Source organism: Suncus etruscus, chromosome 7 (assembly GCF_024139225.1).
Source record: "Suncus etruscus isolate mSunEtr1 chromosome 7, mSunEtr1.pri.cur, whole genome shotgun sequence".
NCBI classification, from domain to species: Eukaryota; Metazoa; Chordata; class Mammalia; order Eulipotyphla; family Soricidae; genus Suncus; species Suncus etruscus.
Window position 1 is genome coordinate 104,872,054 of NC_064854.1, and position 19,996 is coordinate 104,892,049.

Consider the following 19,996-nt stretch of genomic DNA (forward strand, 5'->3'; position numbering starts at 1 on the left):
TATAGATAATTATGCAAAGAGTCTAAGCAGGGAAACAAAAGAAAAATAAGTTTGTTGTTTCTCAATGGACTATTCATTCAAGGGCACAGGCTTTAAGAAAGAGTAGTTCTAAAACCAGTCATCTCATAGAAATGGTGACATGTCTGGAAAATTTGGACAAAATAATGTTTTCAGTTTTTTTAAATGAAAGAAATTTTGTTTTCATTTATCTTGTTTATTAACTTTAAGAGACTCAAAAAATATAGAAATCTGATTCTTTTAGAAAATAGAAGATTGGATACTTATGTGTGGTATTTAGAATATTTAAATGAAGTATTTCTATGGTTTAAATGTGAGTTACCTAAAACATTATTGGTTCCATAGTGTATTGAATAAAATGAGGAGAAGACAGATGTAATATAATAGGTACAGATAGCACAGGGGGACTTGTGTATTGGTAATGTTAAGAAAGGACAAAACTAATTAGTTTCAAGTCACTGAGTCAACAACAATGAAATCATAAGGCCCAAAACTCAGAAAACATGCCTGTTTTGATGACAGGCTTGGTGGGGAATAGTGCATACGATGGACTCTGGAAACATTGATGGAGAAAAGTTGACACTGGTTGGTAGGATTGGTCCTGAAACATAGTATACCTCAAACTTAATTATGAATAACTTTGCAAATAAGAATGTTTTAAAGATAAAAATATTGAGAATCAATAAAGTAATGACTATAACTAATAAAAAACTATCAAGGTTAAAAAATAGAAGATTGGAAAATACCGTGGACATATCTATGTGATGGAATGATTTCTCATAACTTTCCATTAAACAGAGGATGTACTTTCTATTAAGTAAGCACTTAATATGTTTGGATTCTAAAAGAATGTCATAAAAGAATTCTATTTTTATTATATAATATCTCTTGAAAATGCATAATGGTTTTGGATTATTTACTGATTCTGCAAATACCATAAGTAGATACTTTTATTATGTGTAAATTTTTCCATAAGTATATTTGATTGTAGAAATTTTCCTTCATATTTTGAGATCATTTGGAGAGTATGGCTTTGGGTTTTATTTCAAAGTTTAAAGATAATTATGATAATATTGCTTGGAAGATAGTTATGTACTATAAATTGTAATTTGCTTGTATGTGTTTTATGTAACCTTAATGACATATATTTTAGAAGCATACTTTGAGGTTCCTTTTTTTTTTCAAGATATTTCTAGGCATTCAAAGTGTCAAATATCTGTATCATGTTTCAGTATTTACATATTCAATCATACTTCAAAGGAAATTGGTAGAAATGAAGACTCGAGTTTACTTGAGAACTTAGACAAATGGACCCTCTGTGTTATTGTTTTAATCAAAAAACTAAAACAATAGACATTTCAGAGAAAGTCTCTGAAGGAAAAAAATATATTTGCAACATAATGGAATAAGTAATAGGAATACTTTATGTTATTTATTTCCAGAAAAACTGGAACTTAAATAGACATTTTATTCATAGGAACAGAAGCTAAGAGACTATATATAAAAAAAGGAAAGATGATCAATAATTTCTTGTTTTGGGAGGTTAGTTTTGTTATACATCATACAAGTGACCTCTATAGAAGCCTAATAATAGAGTTTAAAATTATTAGAGTTTATTTCTATTATTTGACTTAATATTCTAGTCATTGTAATTAATTGGTTGTCTTCAAAATATTAGAGTTGAAAGAGTGGTGGTGAAGGCAATAAAGAGTGTCTGAAAAAACCCGAGGCTCACTGTAAGTGCCTAAGTGAGGTGCCTTTGTTATGAGCGAAGCTGATTCAAGAATAATACATGACAAATAAAGAAAATATTAGGTTTATAAATAAATTATTTACCACTTTAATAAGGCTGTCCAGTATTTGGTCACATAGACCATTCTGAAATCCAATTGCTTTAATAGTCTTCCTATGTCACCAGAAGAAATCTAAACACTCTCAATAGAAGCAAATCAACACAGAAAGAGGTGCAATGGTAAGACTTGTTGATACAGCATTATGTACTTAATGATGCCAGACTTTGGATTTAATCAAAGGACAGTTCGCAGTCTAGGATAACTATACAAAGCCTTAAGACATTGTATTTACAGGACTTATTTATTCAGGGATCCATATTCTATCATAACTCTGCCAGAGTCTTAATAGCATGGTGGAAAAGCTACCTCAAGAATATTCATTTTCTTATCTGTGGAAAAGCTAGTACTTCTAAAAATATTTTCCTGGAAGAGGTTAGAATGGTTATTATATATCAATTGAATATAAAGTATGGTTATGTAAGCCAAGCTTGCATGCTAATATTGCACAGAGTAGAAAGCAATAAAACAGCACAATGTGCTTGCTTCCTTGGACCAGCTGGTATTAACAGAAGGAAGCTCTCTTGATTCAGTATTGTGATGTCTCATATTCCAGGAGTCTACCTGTAGTTGGCCTGCTAGGATGAGTGCTATATTGAACTCTCAAAAGGGCACATGTCTTCCTTGCCAGTAGAAAAAGAAGACAAGAAACAAACATCCAAAATTCAAGAGGTACACCAGTTGCCTCAAGTTGTGGTATGGTTCATTTTTGAAGAGAATATATAATATTTCAAAATATTATATATACATATATTTTAAATGGTATAAAGTAATTATAGATCCAAATTAGGAGAAGTGGATTGTTCATCATAATTCAAATTTCTTTCCACTGAGAAAATATTTGTTTTTCAAAATCCGTTTTCCATTGAGGAAATTCCATGCCAAGGAGTCCAGGTCTTCCCATATAGGATATTTTGTGATATACAGTAAAAGCACTATGATTATCTGGAAACCAGTCAAAGATGCAAATTAGAAATCCATTTGGCTTGTAATGAATAAGATGTTTTAGATTCTTAAAAAGTATTTTCCGCAGGGTTGGTTTTCCTTTACTGCTTTAGCAAATCCTTCTGTTAGGTTCTTGGGTGAATCTGAAAGCAAGACAAAGAAAAATATTTCAGAGAGTAAAGAACAAAATGAGGGCTTAATGAAAAGCAATTAGTAAAAATGTTTACATCTCAGTTTTTTAAGAAATTGTTTCTTTCAAGTGCTAGGAAGTACAAGAATTATTTATTATTTAAAAGATGTAGTTCTCAAATGGAGATTAAGCACATTCACAATCTGACATCTTTCTTCAATTAACTTATTAATTTAATTTATTAATTTTTCCATAAAGGAAGAAATGTACTTGTGGAGTAAGTTCTAATTGGGGTTGTTTCATGGCTATGCTACATGTGCAATTGCACAAAGTCCTATATTAAAAAGGACTTTGGTTTAGTGGCCTACAGCTTCCCTATTAAACTTACTAGTAATATTATTTATAATGTAGTTTGAGTTACTGTGCCCACGGCTAACTTCAGATTTGATAACCAGGGATCACTCCCTCTTCTATGCTCAGGAGACCATATATGGTGTAAGGTATAAAATCTGAGTCAATTATATGCAACACAAGCATCTTACGTGTCATGCTACCTCTCACTCTCCAAAATATTTAGTAAACTTTGAACAACATATTTTATATTTTCATGTAGCAATGATCCGTGCATATTCAATAGTCAGTACTGTGTGTGTGATCTGATAAGAATTTGAACAGAGCAGGTCATGCTATGATTTTGTCAAATCTATTGTAAATTGTAGTATTAACAGGAAGAGCAATCTTTGCCCAGCTAAAATGGTAGGCATGGAGAAGTCACAAATTCTTTTATTTTTAGAAAAACAAAATGTCAATTTACAGAAGGTTTGCTAGCTAAAGAATTCTATCTCTCATCTAGGAAGCTGAGAGCTCCACTTCCTTCTCTACATAAAAGTAAATAATCCACGATGAATCTGATAGCTCTATATCCTATTATTTTCAGGTGAGGAACCTTCACTTAACCTCTACCACCCACACTCTATTAAAGTTCCTAGTTGGCCTTAGAAAGGGATGTAAAAAAAGTGATAATAGGGCTAAAACAATATGACAGTTGCTAGGAATTAATCTTGCACTTGGTGGATCCTAGTTTGATCCCCAACATCCCATATAGTCCCCTGAGCTCTGCCAACGTAGCTCCTGAGTGCAAAGTCAGAAATAGCCCTTAACATTGCAGGTGAACCCAAAAAATGAACAAAAAAATGGAAAAAGAGTGGAAGCCCAATTTCAGGTCAGTAGATAAGCTTTCATGAAAATGGTTTCAACAGCTCCCCCCTTGAATCAAACATCCTTCTCTGCATTAGTATGGGACTAAGACTGTACTCTAAAGCCACTCTAGGCAGTCTTTATTCCATAATTTGCCTACTTTATTCCCCTGAAGTAACTCCCCTTTTCTTTTAATAAAATTGCTTTCCTTCAGAGACTAGAAATGTATTAGTATTTTTACCTAAAGAGTCTGCTCTTGACCCAATGTGGAGTAATATTAAAATAATACCGTTACAAAGAGCTTTATAGGTACACATGAATTTAGGAACATTTATAACCTTTCCAAGGCAAAGAACTTTATACTCAAATAGTGTCTTGTTGCTGAAGAAAAATCAAAAGCCTATTCTATAGCTATTTATGCCATTTGATTGGTTCAAAACTAGTTTCAAATACGAATACTCAAAGGATGAATGCAGAGAGAACCACTGGCTTTGAGCATAAGTAACAATGCTACTTGGGGCCAGAGCTGTGGTGCAGTGGTAGGACATTTGGCATGCATGCGGCTGACCTAGGATGGACCACGGTTTGATCCCCAGCGTCCCATATGGTCCCCCAAGTCAGGAGCAATTTCTGAGTGCATAGCCAGGAGTAACCCTTGAGCGTCACCAGACATGGCCCCCAAAATAAAAAACAAAACAAAACAAACTAATAAGCCACTTTAATTCCTTTAAGTTTAAAGTAAATTGCTACTTTCAATCAAAGCAAATAAGGTAATTTTATCTCACTATATCTTGAGTATTATTTAAAATTTTATAAGCTTAGATATTGCTTTCTTAGTTAAATGGTAGGAGAATATTTGAAACTTTTAGGAAATATTTTGAAAATATCTTTAACATTGGAGTTATTGTGTGTTTGTTTGCTTTAGACTGCACCCAGAACTAATCAGCAGCTGCCTATTTCTGGCTCTGTGCTCAGGAATGACATCCCATGCTGCTCAGGGGACTTTATGAGGTCATGGCTATGAACTTCTTTCTAGGAGAGTCCCTTGTCCTATCCTTCCTTTAATGCAGATTTGAGAATTCTTGGTTCTTTGATAGACCTCTCACAGGACTGTACATTTCTTTGCTCGAAATGGATGCAGGCATCAGGATAAACATACCTACAGCTTTCAGTCTACAAGGATGCTTTATTTCTATTGTACACTCAGCTTTCTGCATTGAATTCAGCTCACCCAGGTGGTAACAAATATAGTTAGTATGCTCCAACTTCTCTTACCCTGATCAGTTTCTATACTCTGTGATATGAACAGATGTCTAGGAGGTATTTACAACATGTCTGATGGCTTAAAAATATACTCTCTACTGCCCAAATAAAAGACTACAGAGGTAAAAAAAAAAAAAAAGCGCATTATAACCAATTTCTGTGGGTTTTTGTTTGTATATATTATATCTTTCAGAATCTCTTGGTTTTAGTACTTCTGACATTTTTAAAATTTAAGTTCTGAAACAATTTGATTTATACATTGTTGTTTACTGAATTTCAAATCTTTTACATCACTTTCTATAAGGGTTTATTGTTTGGTTACACCGTATTTTACCTAAAACAAAGTTTATCCCTGGTTTCTTTGTTTGTTTACAACTTGGTTTCATCCAAAACGAAGGTTGTCTTACTTGTAAACTTGGGTGGGATTACTGCCCCACCCAAGGGATGATCTCTGTACTCAATAAAAATGGTAATTCTGGAAGGCAGCAAGTTCCATAGTAGGTAGAAGATTGCCATACTACATGTGTTTCAGCCTAGTTTGGATTATTTCATCCACTACCCTGACCCAGACTTGTTCAACAGGGTTTGGAGCTATGGTGCGTGGGGTGATTTTACAGTTTGTCATTTTGAATACTGAATGGTGTTTTCGCAGAAATACCTAGGAAATGCGTCTAAAATAATGGTGATTGAGGCAATCATACTGATCATATTTCAGAGTAGTTTGTCATTACTTTGTAAAGACATCTTTAAATTACTTGATTAAAAACTTTTGCAGGAAAAATGTAACAATAGGTAAATAATTTAATGGTTTCTGAGGGAAATGAACTTATTTCTGAATACTCTCTTCTGGAGGTATCCCATTAAATAAAAATATAATAATACACACTGAGCTTCTCAGGAACCTGCGGATGCATGTTAATAAGCTAGAATGATTCCGAATATTTTTTGGCTACAGAAAGAGACGACCATTTACTGATTAGTAGGACTAGTACAGGAAACTTACTTTTAAACACAGAGAATGTCTACCTTATTTGTACATAAAAAAAAGTTTTATAAAGTGTTATATAGCATTACTTAGTTTTATGCATCATAAGCTTTAAGAACCAATGTTATGTTTTGAAAACATAATGCTTAGAAGAAAAAGCATTTGTAACTCATAAAACATGGATTGGGATCAGAAACTGGCTTTTAAATTTGAGTTATCCTATTGAGACACTCCACTGGTAAATTTAACTGGCAAAGTATGCCTTGGGAATAAGCCACCTTATAATACATACAGAATAAGAAGGTAGTATCCATACTATAATAATATGATCATTAAAATATTGATGGACTTTTGCACTAATGAAAAAATTGTTACAGCTTTGTATTAAGTACCCAACACTCTCTTTCATTAGGATTCTCATTTTTTAGTAGAACAATATTTAGAATTAATAACTTACCAAACTAATGATGCCACTGATTCTAGAGAGGTATGTAGCTCAGCAAACAGGATTTAGATACTTTTTGATAAAATGTCAGAAAGGAAAGGAATGATTTTTGACATCCAAAACCTTTTGCTTCCCTTAAATATTACTTAATTCTTTTAAAGACATGTTAGTAAATAGTGGTAGGTACTTTTCAGCAAATCTTTTCAGTAAACCATATGGCAAGACCTTACCTGTTTTGAACAAAATAGATATAGAATGAATTATCCAAATAATTGACTAATAACTCTTTTCCGTTAGCCAAAGCAAACCTAGCTTTATTCATGAATAACCAATTTTTGATGGATGAATATTAATCTGGATGGTAAAGGAAGTTTTCTATTGAGGACAAGGATCCTTTCTCCACTGTTCCAACATGCCTGGGTGCTGTTTGTAGAACACAAGAAAAATAGCACACTCTGGAACATGCAGGGGACATTGGAAATAAGTGCACTTACTCTTGTGGTCTTAATTTTATTGCCTGTAGCGCACATCCATCCGGAATTATCAGGGAGTGTCTTACATTCCTCTCCTTCTAGACAAGGCTCCATTTCACACCACCATTTCCCAATCACTATGGAGGCTGTGCAAAAAACAGGAAAAAGTAGATATGCAATTCATCCAAACAAGCTGGACATTGAGGCTCTGTCCCTCTGTAGATCTTCATGCTCTGAAACTCATGAGGGCATTTTTATAAGTGTGTGTGTGTGTGTGTGTGTGTGTGTGTGTGGGAGAGAGAGACAGAGAGAGAGAAAAAGAGAGAGAGAGAAAGTTAGAAAGAGAAAGGAAATGGCAGATTGAACTCAAAAATTTATAAATGAAGGAATGTGTCCTCATCACTAAAATAAATCTCTCTGTGTTGTGGAGTGATAGTATAGGGAGTAGGGCACTTGTTTTGGATGTGGCTAGCCAAGGTTTGATCTCAGGTACCCCACATGGTTCATCATAGCCCCACCAGTGTGATTCAAAGCATAGAGACAGAAGTAAGCCCTGAGCATAGTTGAATGTGAGGCTAATTTCCACCCCCTAAAAACCAAATCCCTTAAAACAAACAAACAAGCAAAAATCTTTCTTAAATATTGCATTGCTTACTAAGTATATTGACAATGATTACTTTAGAAAATTAGCTTTACAGTGCATATATAAATATGCTGTCCACATTCATCAATTTAGTTAAAACTCTTGTATGGTGAAACATGAAATGGCAAGAATTGCTCCTTAGGAAAAAAACTTGTAAGTTATTACTTTAATAGAAAGAATTGTGTAATTATGTTTTCCATGAAGGGAAGAGAAGTACTAATGTGTTCTAGAATGAATGAATTATTCTTTTGAGAAAGACTTGTTTATCCACCTAGCACCTACAGGTTAGCATAGAACCTCTGAGTTTTAAAGGCCCATTGAAAGTGAAAAAAAAAAAAAAACATCTAATCTCATCAAAAAATGGAGAGAAGAAATGGACAGACACTTTGACAAAGAAGAAATACATATGGCCAAAAGACACATGAAAAAATGCTCCACATCACTAATCATCAGGGAGATGCAAATCAAAACAACGATGAGATACCACCTCACACCCCAGAGATTGGCACACATCACAAAGAATGAGAACAAGCAGTGTTGGTGGGGAAGTGGAGAGAAAGGAACTCTTATCCACTGCTAGTGGGAATGCTGTCTAGTTCAACCTTTATGGAAAGCAATATGGAGATTCCTCCAAAAACTGGAAATTGAGCTCCCATACGACCCAGCTATACCACTCCTAGGAATGTACCCTAGGAGCACAAAAATACAATACAAAAATCCCTTCCTACACCTATATTCATTGCAGCACTATTTACCATATCAAGACTTTGGAAACAGCCAAGATACTCTTCAACAGATGAATGGCTAAAGAAACTGTGGTACATATACACAATGGAATATTATGCAGCTGTCAGGAGAGATGAAGTCATGAAATTCTCCTATACATGGATGTACGTGGAATATATTATGCTGAGTGAAATAAGTCAGAGAGAGAAAGACACGGAATGGTCTCACTCATCTATGGGTTTTAAGAAAAATGAAAGACATTCTTGCAATAATAATTTTCAGACACAAAAGAGAAAAGAGCTGGAAGTTACAGCTCACCTCATGAAGCTCACCACAAACAGGGATGAGTTTAGAGAAATAACTACGTTTTGAATTATCCTAATAATGAGAATGTACAAGGGAAATAGAGAGCCTATTTAGAGTACAGGTGGGGGTTGGGTGGGGAGGAGGGAGATTTGGGGTATTGGTGATGGGAATGTTGCACTGGTGATGGGTGGTGTTCTCTACATGACTGAAACCCAAACACAATCATGTATGTAATTAAGTTGGTTAAATAAAAAAATAAAAATAAAAAAGTGAAAAAAACCTTAATTAACTAAAGGTACAAAGAAAAACCTAGAAGATGTAGCATATATAAACACCCCCATCTATTGAGGGGGTATTTAAATACATCCCATTATTGAGGAAATTAAAACGGTAATCAAATGTCTGCCCCAAAACAAAAGCCTAGGTCCAGATGAATTCTCTAATGAATTCTTTAAAACCTTTCAAGAGGAACTACTACCAATCCTGACCAGGCTCTTTTATGAAACTGAAAAAATGGGAACACTTCCAAATAATTTTTATGAGGCCAACATCACCTTGATACCAAAACCAGACAGAGATGCTGCCAAAAAAAATAATTACAGACCAATATCCCTGATGAACACAGATGCAAAGATCCTCAACAAAATCCTGAAAAATAGGATCCAATGCCTCAAAAAGAAGATCATTCACTGCAATCAAGTAGGTTTTATTCCAGGAATGCAAGGATGGTTTAACATCGATAAATCTATCAACATAACACACAATATCAACAACAAGAAAAATAAAAAGCACATGGTCATATCAATAAATGCAGAGAAAGCATTTGATAAGGTCCAAAACCCATTCTAATAAATAGATGGGAAAAAAAGGAACCTTTCTCAATATAGTTAAGGCCATCTACCACAAACCAATGGCAAATATTATCTTCAATGGAGAAAAACTAAAAGCCTTTCCTCTAAATTCTGGTACAAAACAAGGGTGTCCTCTCTCACCACTCCTATTACTGGAAATACTGGAAAGTACTGGAAATACTTGCCATAGCGATAAGTCAAGAAATTGATATCAGTGAGAAGTCAAGCTCTCACTGCTTGCAGATGACATGAAACTATATTTAAAAAACCCTAAAGAATTTACAAAAAAGCTTCTAGAAACAATAGACTCATATAGCAATGTGGCAGGCTACAAAATTAACACACAAAAATCAATGGCCTTTTTATATGCTAAAAAATGATAAAGAAGAAATGGACATTAAGAGAACAACCCATTCACATTAGTGTCACACAAGCTCAGATATGGAGTCAACTTGACTAAAGACATAAAGGACCTGTACAACGAAAAGTATAAAACCCTGCTTCAAAACTAAGAGAGGACACACAGAAATGGAAACACGCACCCTGCTCATGGATTGGTACAATTAACATCATTAAAATTGCATACTCCCCAAAGCATTGTACAGATTTAATGGGATACTCATGACATTCTTCAAAGAAGTGGATCAAACACTTTTGAAATTCATTTTAAACAATAAACACCCATGAATAGCTAAAGCAATCCTTGGGAAAAGGAATATGGGGGGTGTTACTTTCTCTAATTTTTTTTTTTTTTTTGTGGTTTTTGGGTCACACCCGGCAGTGCTCAGGGATTATTCCTGGCTCCAGGCTCAGAAATTGTTCCTGGTAGGCACAGGGGACCATATGGGACGCCAGGATTCGAACCGATGACCTCCTCCATGAAAAGCAAATGCCTGCAACCTTCCGTGGGAGACCCCCGACCCTCGGGGGTGTGGAAATAAAGGTTGCTAGTTATTAGTGGGTTCACCCGAGCAGAACCGACCTGTAAAGAAGAACTAGAGAAATTAGTAAGAGAAGCCCTCAAGACTGCACATGCTGTTCAAAAGGGGTTTATTGTCGGGGGGAATCAGCTTTTAAGGGCTGAAATACGTCAGAAGGTGTTACAAGTTTTCACCAATCACAGTTACAAGCATTCATTAGCATAAGCTGGGGCAGGTAATAGGGAGGGGCAAAGAGGTAGACCTGAGCACATTTTACTAGAAAGCATAAGTTTCAAACAGAGTTCTATAAATTATACTCAATAAGCATAAATAGAACATCAGCTATAATCCTAATAACCTTTTGCTAAAACAAAGGCAAGTTGCTCTATATTTTTCTTTCTGGCTGGATGTATTGGGCTGCTTTGAATTACTTTATTTGTCTATTTCCTTTGTTCTCAAGGCATGGGCGCCTTTGGTCACGTGGGTGACCAGATTAGGAGTTACTGAGGTGTCTTATGTTCTAGGTTTTATCAGCTAGACTCCCCACAAACACCTTACCTCCATGCTATCTCTCCGGCCCCTACTTTCTCTAATTTTAAAGTGTATTACAAAGCAATAGTTATCAAAACATCATGTTATTGGAATAAGGACAGATCCTTAGAACAGTGTAATAGGCTTGAGTACTCAGAGAATGTTCCCCAGACATACAATCACTTAATTTTTGATAAAGGGGCAAGAAATCCTAAATGAAGCAAGAAAAGCCTCTTCAAGTGGTGTTGGCACAACTGGTTAGCCACTTGCAAAAATGTGAACTCAGACCCTGAGCTAACACCATGTACAAAGGTAAAATCCAATTTTATTAAAGACTTTGATATCAGACTTGAAACCATAAGGTATATAGAACAACATGTTCTATAAAACACTCCATGACATTGAGACTAAAGGCATCTTTAAGGAGGAAACTGCACTCTTCAAACAAGTGGAAGCACAGGTAAACAGATGGGAATATATTAAGCTGAGAGGACTCTGCACCTCAAAGGGAATAATGCCCAGGATACAAGAGCTATCCATTGAATGGGAGAAATTATTCACCCAATACCCATCAGATAAGAGACTAATATCCAAAATACACAAGCCACTGAAAGAACTTCACAAAAAAAAGAACATCTAGTACCATCAAAAAATGGGAAGAAGAAATGAACAGACACTTTGTCAAAGAAGAATTACAAATGGTCAAAAGGCACATGAAAAATTTTCCACATTAGTAATTATCAGGGAGATGCAAATCGAAACAACAATGAGGTATCATCTCACAGCATAGAGACTGGCACATATCACAAAGAACAAGAAAATAGGTGCTGGAAGGGATATGGAGAGAAAGGAACTCTCATTTACTGCTGGTGGGGATGCAGTCTAGTCCAGCCTTTAAGGAAAATAATATGGAGATTCTTCAAAAAAACTGAAAATTGAGCTCCCATATGATCCAGCTATACCACTATTAGGGATATCCCCTAGGAACACAAAAATACAATTCAAAAATACCTTTCTCACACCAATATTTACTGCAGCGCTATTTATAATAGCCAGAAGTTGGAAACAACCAAGATGCCCTTTAACAGATGAATGGCTAAAGAAACTGTGGTACATATGCACAATAAAATATTCTGTAGCCATCAAGATAGATGAAGTCATGAAATTTTCCTATACCTGAATGTACATAAAATCTATTATGCTGAGTGAAATAAATCAGAAGGAGAGAGATAGACACAAAATAGTATCACTTATCAATGGGTTTTAAGAAAAATAAAATACAATTTTTTTGTAATAGTTCTCAGAGACAATAGAGATGAGGGCTGGAAGTTTCAGTTCATGATATGAAGCTCACCTCTAAGAGTGGTGAGTGCAGTTAGAGAAATAACTACATTGAGAACTATCATAACAATGTGAATGAATGAGGGAAGTAGAAAGCCTGTTCAAGTACAGGTGGGGGGATAGGGAGGTGGGAGATTTGGGCATTGGTGATGAGAATGTTGCATTGGTGAAGGGCGGTGTTTTTTATATGACTGAAACCCAACTACAATTGTTACTCCACCCTGGATTTACGTGTAGCGACCTGAGACCCACCCATTTCTGGGAGGAGTCTTGGGTACCGGATAATAGGTGTGACTTTACCTGCAAAACCCGGCCCATTCCTGGGAGGGGTCTTGGAATAGGTAGATAAACCCGGAAGCCAGGGGATTAGGGGCTTTTGCCTTTTGGCCCTGCTGGGCTCTCTGAGGGAAATGGCTGAAAGAGGATAAGACGCAGGGCAAGCCTAGAATGGCTGTATGCTTGAAAGGTTATGAGTAGGCCACACACATGTGGTGGCTAGGGCATAAATAAAGATGATTCTTCCTGAAGCCTGCCTGTGAGTGAGTGATTTCGCGTTTCACCTGGGCCTGGAACTCGCCGGTTCATGGGGTTGCTGAGCCACGTGGCCTGGGATGGCAAAAAGAAATCCATCGCCATCCACCGCCATCCAGCCTCATCTTTAATTATGTAATGCAAGAATAATCATGTTTGTAATCAAATTGTATAAAGATATTTAATTTAAAAAAGGAGCGAAAAATGTAGAAAGTAAAAGAAAGCTATCAGATAGTTTTACTCATGTGAGAAAAGAAAGGAAAAACCTAAAATATATAAAAATCAAGAGAACAATAAATAAGAATACTTATTAATAGTTAAAACGTAGTTTATCTGAACTATACTTTGCTTTCATATATTCATAGCATATTGGTAAAAATCTTCAAAATTGGGGCCAAAGAGATAGTATGAAAGTAGGGCGTATGCAAGCAGAAAGATGGTGGTTCAAATCCAGGCATCTCATATGGTCCCCTGAGCCTGCCAAGAACAATTTCTGGAGCCAGGAGTAACCTGTGAGCAATTCCAGGTGTGACCCAAAAAACAAAAACAAAATCAAAATATCTTCAAAATCTGAGCCTTTGTTCTTACTAGGGTTATTATATAAAGGATGACAAAGGAAAGTAGGTGATAAGATTAGTTTTTTTTATTTTATAAATGCTTTATTTGGCTAATGAGATTTTATAAAACTAGTGACTAGATTAATTTAAGAGTTTACATTTTTTAATGCTCTGAGTGGAAAATTGTTTTATATGAACACCAGGCATTTTGAGGTTTCCTTAAGGCCTTAACTTTTCACATATATACTTGCATCTTTTTTTTTTTTTCGGGCGCACCCATTTGACGCTCAGGAGTTACTCCTGGCTAAGTGCTCAGAAATTGCTCCTGGCTGGGGGGGACCATATGGGATGCCAGGGGATCGAACCATGGTCCTTCCTTGGCTAGCGCTTGCAAGGCAGACACCTTACCTCTAGCGCCACCCCGCAGGCTCCTATACTTGCATCTTTTATTCACAACTCTTAGACTATCTGTTAGTGCTTAAATTTTATTGGTTGCCAGAATTTCAATATGGCTAGGTTTTAAGAAACACTAATTTGGAAAGACTTTTGATGCACTCTGCTGTGTTTAGGGCTTACTCCTGGCTCTTTGCTTATGGGTCAAACCTGGTGATAACCAGAGGATCATTTATAGTAATGGGGCTCAAACCAGGCTGAACTACATACAGGACAAATGTCTCAACCTCTATACTCTCTCTGTCTGGTCACTAGCTGGCTATTTTTATACTGGATTGGCATACCAGTTATCACAAATCATCCCACTCCAAATAAAAGTTAGTGTCTACCATGTTTTTGAATTATCAAGACAAAGCCAGATAATGTGTTACCAGCACAGAGAATTAACATTAAAATAAAAAGGAGTTAACCTTTCAGTGAAATGGGAGCACATTAATGGAAAACAATATGCAGATTCCTCAAAAAACTGGAAATTGAGCTCCCATATGGTCCAGCTATACCACTTCTAGGGATACACCTTACGGACACAAAAACAACACAAAAAGGCCTTCTGCACACCTATATTCATTGCAGCTCTGTTTACAATAGCCAGAATCTGGAAACATCCCAGATGCCCAACAACAGATGAGTGGCTAAAGAACTGTGGTACATTTACAATGGACTACTATGCAGCTGTCAGATAAAATAGTTATGAAATTTTCCTATGCATGGATAGACATGGAGACTATTATACTGAGTGAAATAAGCCAGAGGGAGAGATATAGACACAGAATAGTCTCACTCATCTATGGGTTTTAAGAAAAATAAAAGACATTATTGCGATAATACACAGAGATGATAGAGATGAGGGCTGGAAGGACTCATGATATGAAGTCCATGATATGAAGCTTACCACAAAGAGTGGTGAGTTCAGTTAGAGAAATAACTTCACTGACAACTACATTGACAACGGTAGTAAGTGAGAGAAATAGAATGCCTGTCTTTAATACAGGCAGGGGGTGCGGGAGGAGGGAGCTGGGAGGCATTGGTGGTGGGAAGGTTGCACTGGTGAAGGGGCAGGGTGTCCATATTTATAACCAAAACCTAACTACAACCATATTTGTAAAATGGTGCTTATAAAAAGATATTACTAAAAAAAAGAATGAGTATGAAAGTTTGGAAAGGGGAGGTGAAATATTAAAAATAATAATAATAATAATAATAATAATAAATTCTCTAAACATCCATCATGACATTCAGTAGAGGAACTAGGTTCCTAACTTAAAAACAGAATGGCTTAAATGTCTAAACAACTATCTGCTTTCAGTTTATTTCCCCTTTAGAATTCAGTGTCCCTGAACCTTTGTGTTCTGCAAAACTTTCAGTGTGGGATTATTTGTTTGCTCTATTATGTTGTCAATTTAAGAAAATTTTGCAGGGTAATTTTTCCTGTATTTGATTTATGCCTTACAAGTGAATTACACATAAGATGTAATTCAAATGGATCAGTGAAGCAAGTATGAATAGCAAATATTATAAATAAGATTAGTTTTAAGACAACCTGATATTTTGGTTAAATGTAGAGTAATTATAGAAGATATAAATACACTGAGGGTATAACATAATTTTGAATGTTTTATTTTTAGTATCAGGGTTCTATACAAGTATCTAGAGGAGGGGAAGGTTATAGTTAGAAATGAAACAGGACAGTTTATGAGAATTAATAGGTGACACAAGTAACTAAGAAAGTTTTTGTTCAGCAAGAAAAAAACGACACTTGTGTTTGTTGCAGGAGAAAAAACAAGTTGCACTGCTTCTGGGAACATAAAATAAAATTCAATGTTAAAGTAAATAAATTAATTAATTAAAAAGAAAATAAAACATGTCTTCAGAGAGTTTTTTTTGGAGGGTATACAATCTGAAACTCTTCTTGATAAGGGCTCGATCAGAAACAGGTCACTTATACTTGCCACCCTTGTTATGTTTTCTTAGAGTTCACCGAATATTTCAGTGATGTTGCACTGAAAATATACACTGTCAAGAATGGAAACTTTCATCTTGGCTCCAAGGCAGGACTGCCTTTTCTGACCATTTTCATTTAGCATTTGCCTAGTTTCCCCCCCGCCCCTGTATAATCACACCAATAATGCAGTACTGTCAGGGGAGGTCAGTCTTTCGTATCTCACCTCTTTCTGAAGGTTTCTCCTTAATTTTTAGACTGTTCTTTGCCCTATTAGAGTTGACCTACTTTGTTGCAAGTCAGAAAAGCAATGTCTACTTCCTTTGAGCATTATATTTTCTAAATGAAAATGTAGACAGTAGGAAAAAAAGAATAGGTCTCAAAATCCATCTATTACTTTTAATTCAAGACTGAAACCCAACTATGAACTTTTTTTGTAACCATAGAGCTTAAATAAAGAAATTATTTAAAAAAAATTCAAGATAGTAGGGGCCAGAGAGATAACACAGCAGTAAGGCATTTGCCTTGCATGCAGAAGGATGGTGGTTCAAATCCCAGCATCCCATATGGTCCCCTGAGCCTGCCGGGAGCGATTTCTGAGCATAGAGCCAGGAGTAATCCCTGAGTGCTGCCAGGTGTGACCCAAAAAAACAAATTAAAAAAATCAAGATAGTAGAAGATTCAAAAGTCTTTTTTAAGAATGCAAGTGTCCCGACACACATACCTAATATATATGAACATTCATTTAATTTCTCTCCTTAGTAGAGTTTGATGATTTGTCAATTTCTGAAGACTTGCTAAGATCTAGTTCATTCTCTCTGGTTCATTTTTTCTAAAGATGCTGTTGGACTTATTTTGTTTATGATTTATACACTGCATAATCATTTTATATCTGAACTCAAATATCAGGTCAATTTACAATATGACTTAATTTTTTTTTTTGCATCTTGTTTGTTTGTTTTGCCTACATGCAGCATTGCTCAGGGTTTACTTTCAACTCTGTGTTTAGGATCACTCCTGAAAGGCTGAGGGGACCATATGGAAAACGCTTGTTTCCCAAAATATTTTAAAGCTTTACAGAGAAGATTTTTTAAATGCTTATCCAGAAATGATTTAAGCACTCTAGATTACTGGGAGAAAAGTGATTATGTATATATAATAAAATGAACTAATATTTATGTTTTTTAATTTATCCTATGATTTTTTTTTGTTTTTTTGGGGCCACACCCAGCTGTCTGCTCAGAAATAGCTCCTGGCAGGCACGGGGGACCATATGGGACACCGGAATTCGAACCAACCACCTTTGGTCCTGAATCAGCTGTTTGCAAGGAAAATACTGCTGTGCTATCTCTCCAGGCCCGATTCTATAATTTTTTATGGTGAAAATAAGAAAAAAAAATAGAAATAAAATCTTAAATAACCTGAATGATCAAAGTCAATGCAATGATAAAATGACAGCGAACTTTTTTTGGGGAGTTGGGCCACACCCGATGATGTTCAGTGGTTACTCCTGGCTATGCTCTCAGAAATAGTTCCTGACTTGGGGTACCATATGGAAAGCTGGAGGATCAAACCACGGTCCTTCCTAGATTAGCAAGTCCAAGGCAGACACCCTACTGCTTGCGCCACCACTCTAGCCCTCAATATGATAGCTAACTTTTTATGATTTTGAAATGTTTTATCAGTTATCTTAAATACATTGGGTCAATATTCAAGTTACCATTTAAAATGGTTATTGTTATAAATTTATTTAATATATAAAAACCTAAAGATAAGATTTGTGTTCCCATGTGGCCAAGTGATGTTTAATTCCTGACACCACATATGATCACAGACTTCTCAGGAATGATTCCTGAGCATCAAGGCAAGAATAATCCCTGAGCACTGTTGGGTGTAGCTCCAACACAACAACAACAAATAAAAACTAAAATGAGGTATAGGCATTAATCTTAAATTTTACTCTGTTTAACCACAAAATCCATATTAAACATTTATTTATGTAGTCATTTATTTTGGAGGTCCTCCCAAGCAGTACTCAGAAAGCCTTAGGAGACCTCCCAGCAATATTCTGTCAATTGGGCCAGTGGCTTAATATGATGGCCTGAGAATCAGTGCTACTTTAATCCTGTCATACTGAAGAATTATGGGGTGATCTCACTAATATGATTCTTGAGGGCATTTTGGGCCACACCGAGAGTATTAAGGGTCTCTCAGGTTGCACCCAGTGATTTCTAAAGCATTATGTATCCCCCTAGACTAAACTTGGTTAACCTATGTCATTAACTCATGGGGTCTTTCAGACCCCAATAAATTTCATCTTTTGAATGCCAACTCATTTTAGTTTTCTGTTCAGTTTTACAAAGTTTTAAATTACATTTATTGACTTTTGAGTAAATGAATTAATTCTTGCTACTTTATTAGTGTTAAAATTGAAATTTCTTATAAACATACTTTTAAGAATAATCTTTTATTTTATCATAAATTAACCTGTAATTTAGTCACTAGTTAGTTTATTACACTTGTTTATTCCTACTCTGAGGTACCTATCACTTGATTTTATTAGTTACAGTATTTTAGTAGAAAATTTTACCAGTGAACTTTTTTGAAGACATGGGAAATTTGTGAGGGAGATATAAAAGTTCTGTAAGGACTTTTTTATGCCTCTAAAGAACTGGGTTAATTAAATATCAGCTGCAAAACTGAACTCTATCTTATCTGTGATGATTATAAAAGAGAGTCTGAAAGGCCCTTTTGAACCTTAGGGTTCTGGGATTTGCTCTATGGATGTGCTATATCTTGAAAAATATCTGATCTTCAGTTTTTTTAAAGAATGCTCATCTTTAGTTGAGAGATTCTTAAAATCACTAAAACCACTTTAATCATGATTTTTTACTTCACCTATTCCAGGTCATATTTTGATAGAGAAAAGAGAAATGATAAAAGCAGAATCAATCTTTCAATGATAAGTAGAAATTTTTCTATTGTTATGGTTGTTCACTTTGTGACATTTTCTCATGAAAATAGAACAAGATACTAATAATAACTTATGTAAACACAGAAGTACACATTATATAATTTTTGAAATAATATTTATTATTGCAAAATATAATGTTTGGGTAAAGACAACTTTGTAATTTATGAATAGGTGACTGACATGACAAAACATGGAACAAAAACCGAAAAGAATAAATAGGACTATATTAAAGATTCTAAAAATTACATGCAAAAGTAGACTTAAGAAAATTAGCAAACATTTGACATTCAAGACATTCAATAAATATTAGATGGTTTTATTATCATTATTGGTATTATTTCTTTTATTACTTCAAAAAAGAAAGTCAATTCCAAAACAGAAAAGGATATTCTTTACAAAATTAAAGAAAAATAGTTGTTCTTCAATATAATGTCAAACTCTTTGTTTGCTTCTATGACATATAAGTTTGAGCATAACTAAATGATTGAATATATGATTACATTCTTTTTTTCCAGAAGTGGAATATAAATACATAAATCATAATAAATTTCCAAGTTCACTTTTAAGAAGCCTGTCATGCCGTTTAAAGTAATGGCTGGAAGTTCATTAGAAGAAGGGGACAATTCTCTTGTCTCCCTTTTTGTACAGGTTGTTATAACAGCTGTTACAACTGTCTTCTTCGAAAGACTCCCATGTTTTCCCATGTCTTATTGTCTTTATCAAGGCAAAAAGAAAAACTACTTTTATGTGGCAGTGAATACTCTTGATGCAGTCATTACAAATTTGCTCTCTTTGCAAGCTAACATTTAAGAGCAAGAGTAACTTTGGAGACATTATATAATAATTCATACTTTAAAAAAATTGGGACAGAGTTAAGTATGGAAGGTAAGTTGCTTGTTGTGTTCAAGGTTTAGCCAG

The 19,996-nt window shown here is 35.1% G+C and overlaps 1 protein-coding gene across 1 annotated transcript in view; it reads right to left on the minus strand.

Moving 5' to 3' along the window:
• Positions 1 to 1,834: 1,834 nt before the first annotated feature.
• The window catches only part of TAFA1 (TAFA chemokine like family member 1), a 384,070-nt gene continuing 365,908 nt past the window's right edge, over positions 1,835 to 19,996 (minus strand). Inside the window, exons 3-4 of the mRNA XM_049777263.1 lie at positions 7,328 to 7,452; positions 1,835 to 2,956 (exon numbers count right to left, since the gene is read on the minus strand). Of these exons, the coding sequence (XP_049633220.1) occupies positions 2,939 to 2,956; positions 7,328 to 7,452 (143 nt within the window). The 3' untranslated portion in view covers positions 1,835 to 2,938. The remainder of the gene's footprint in view (positions 2,957 to 7,327; positions 7,453 to 19,996) is intronic.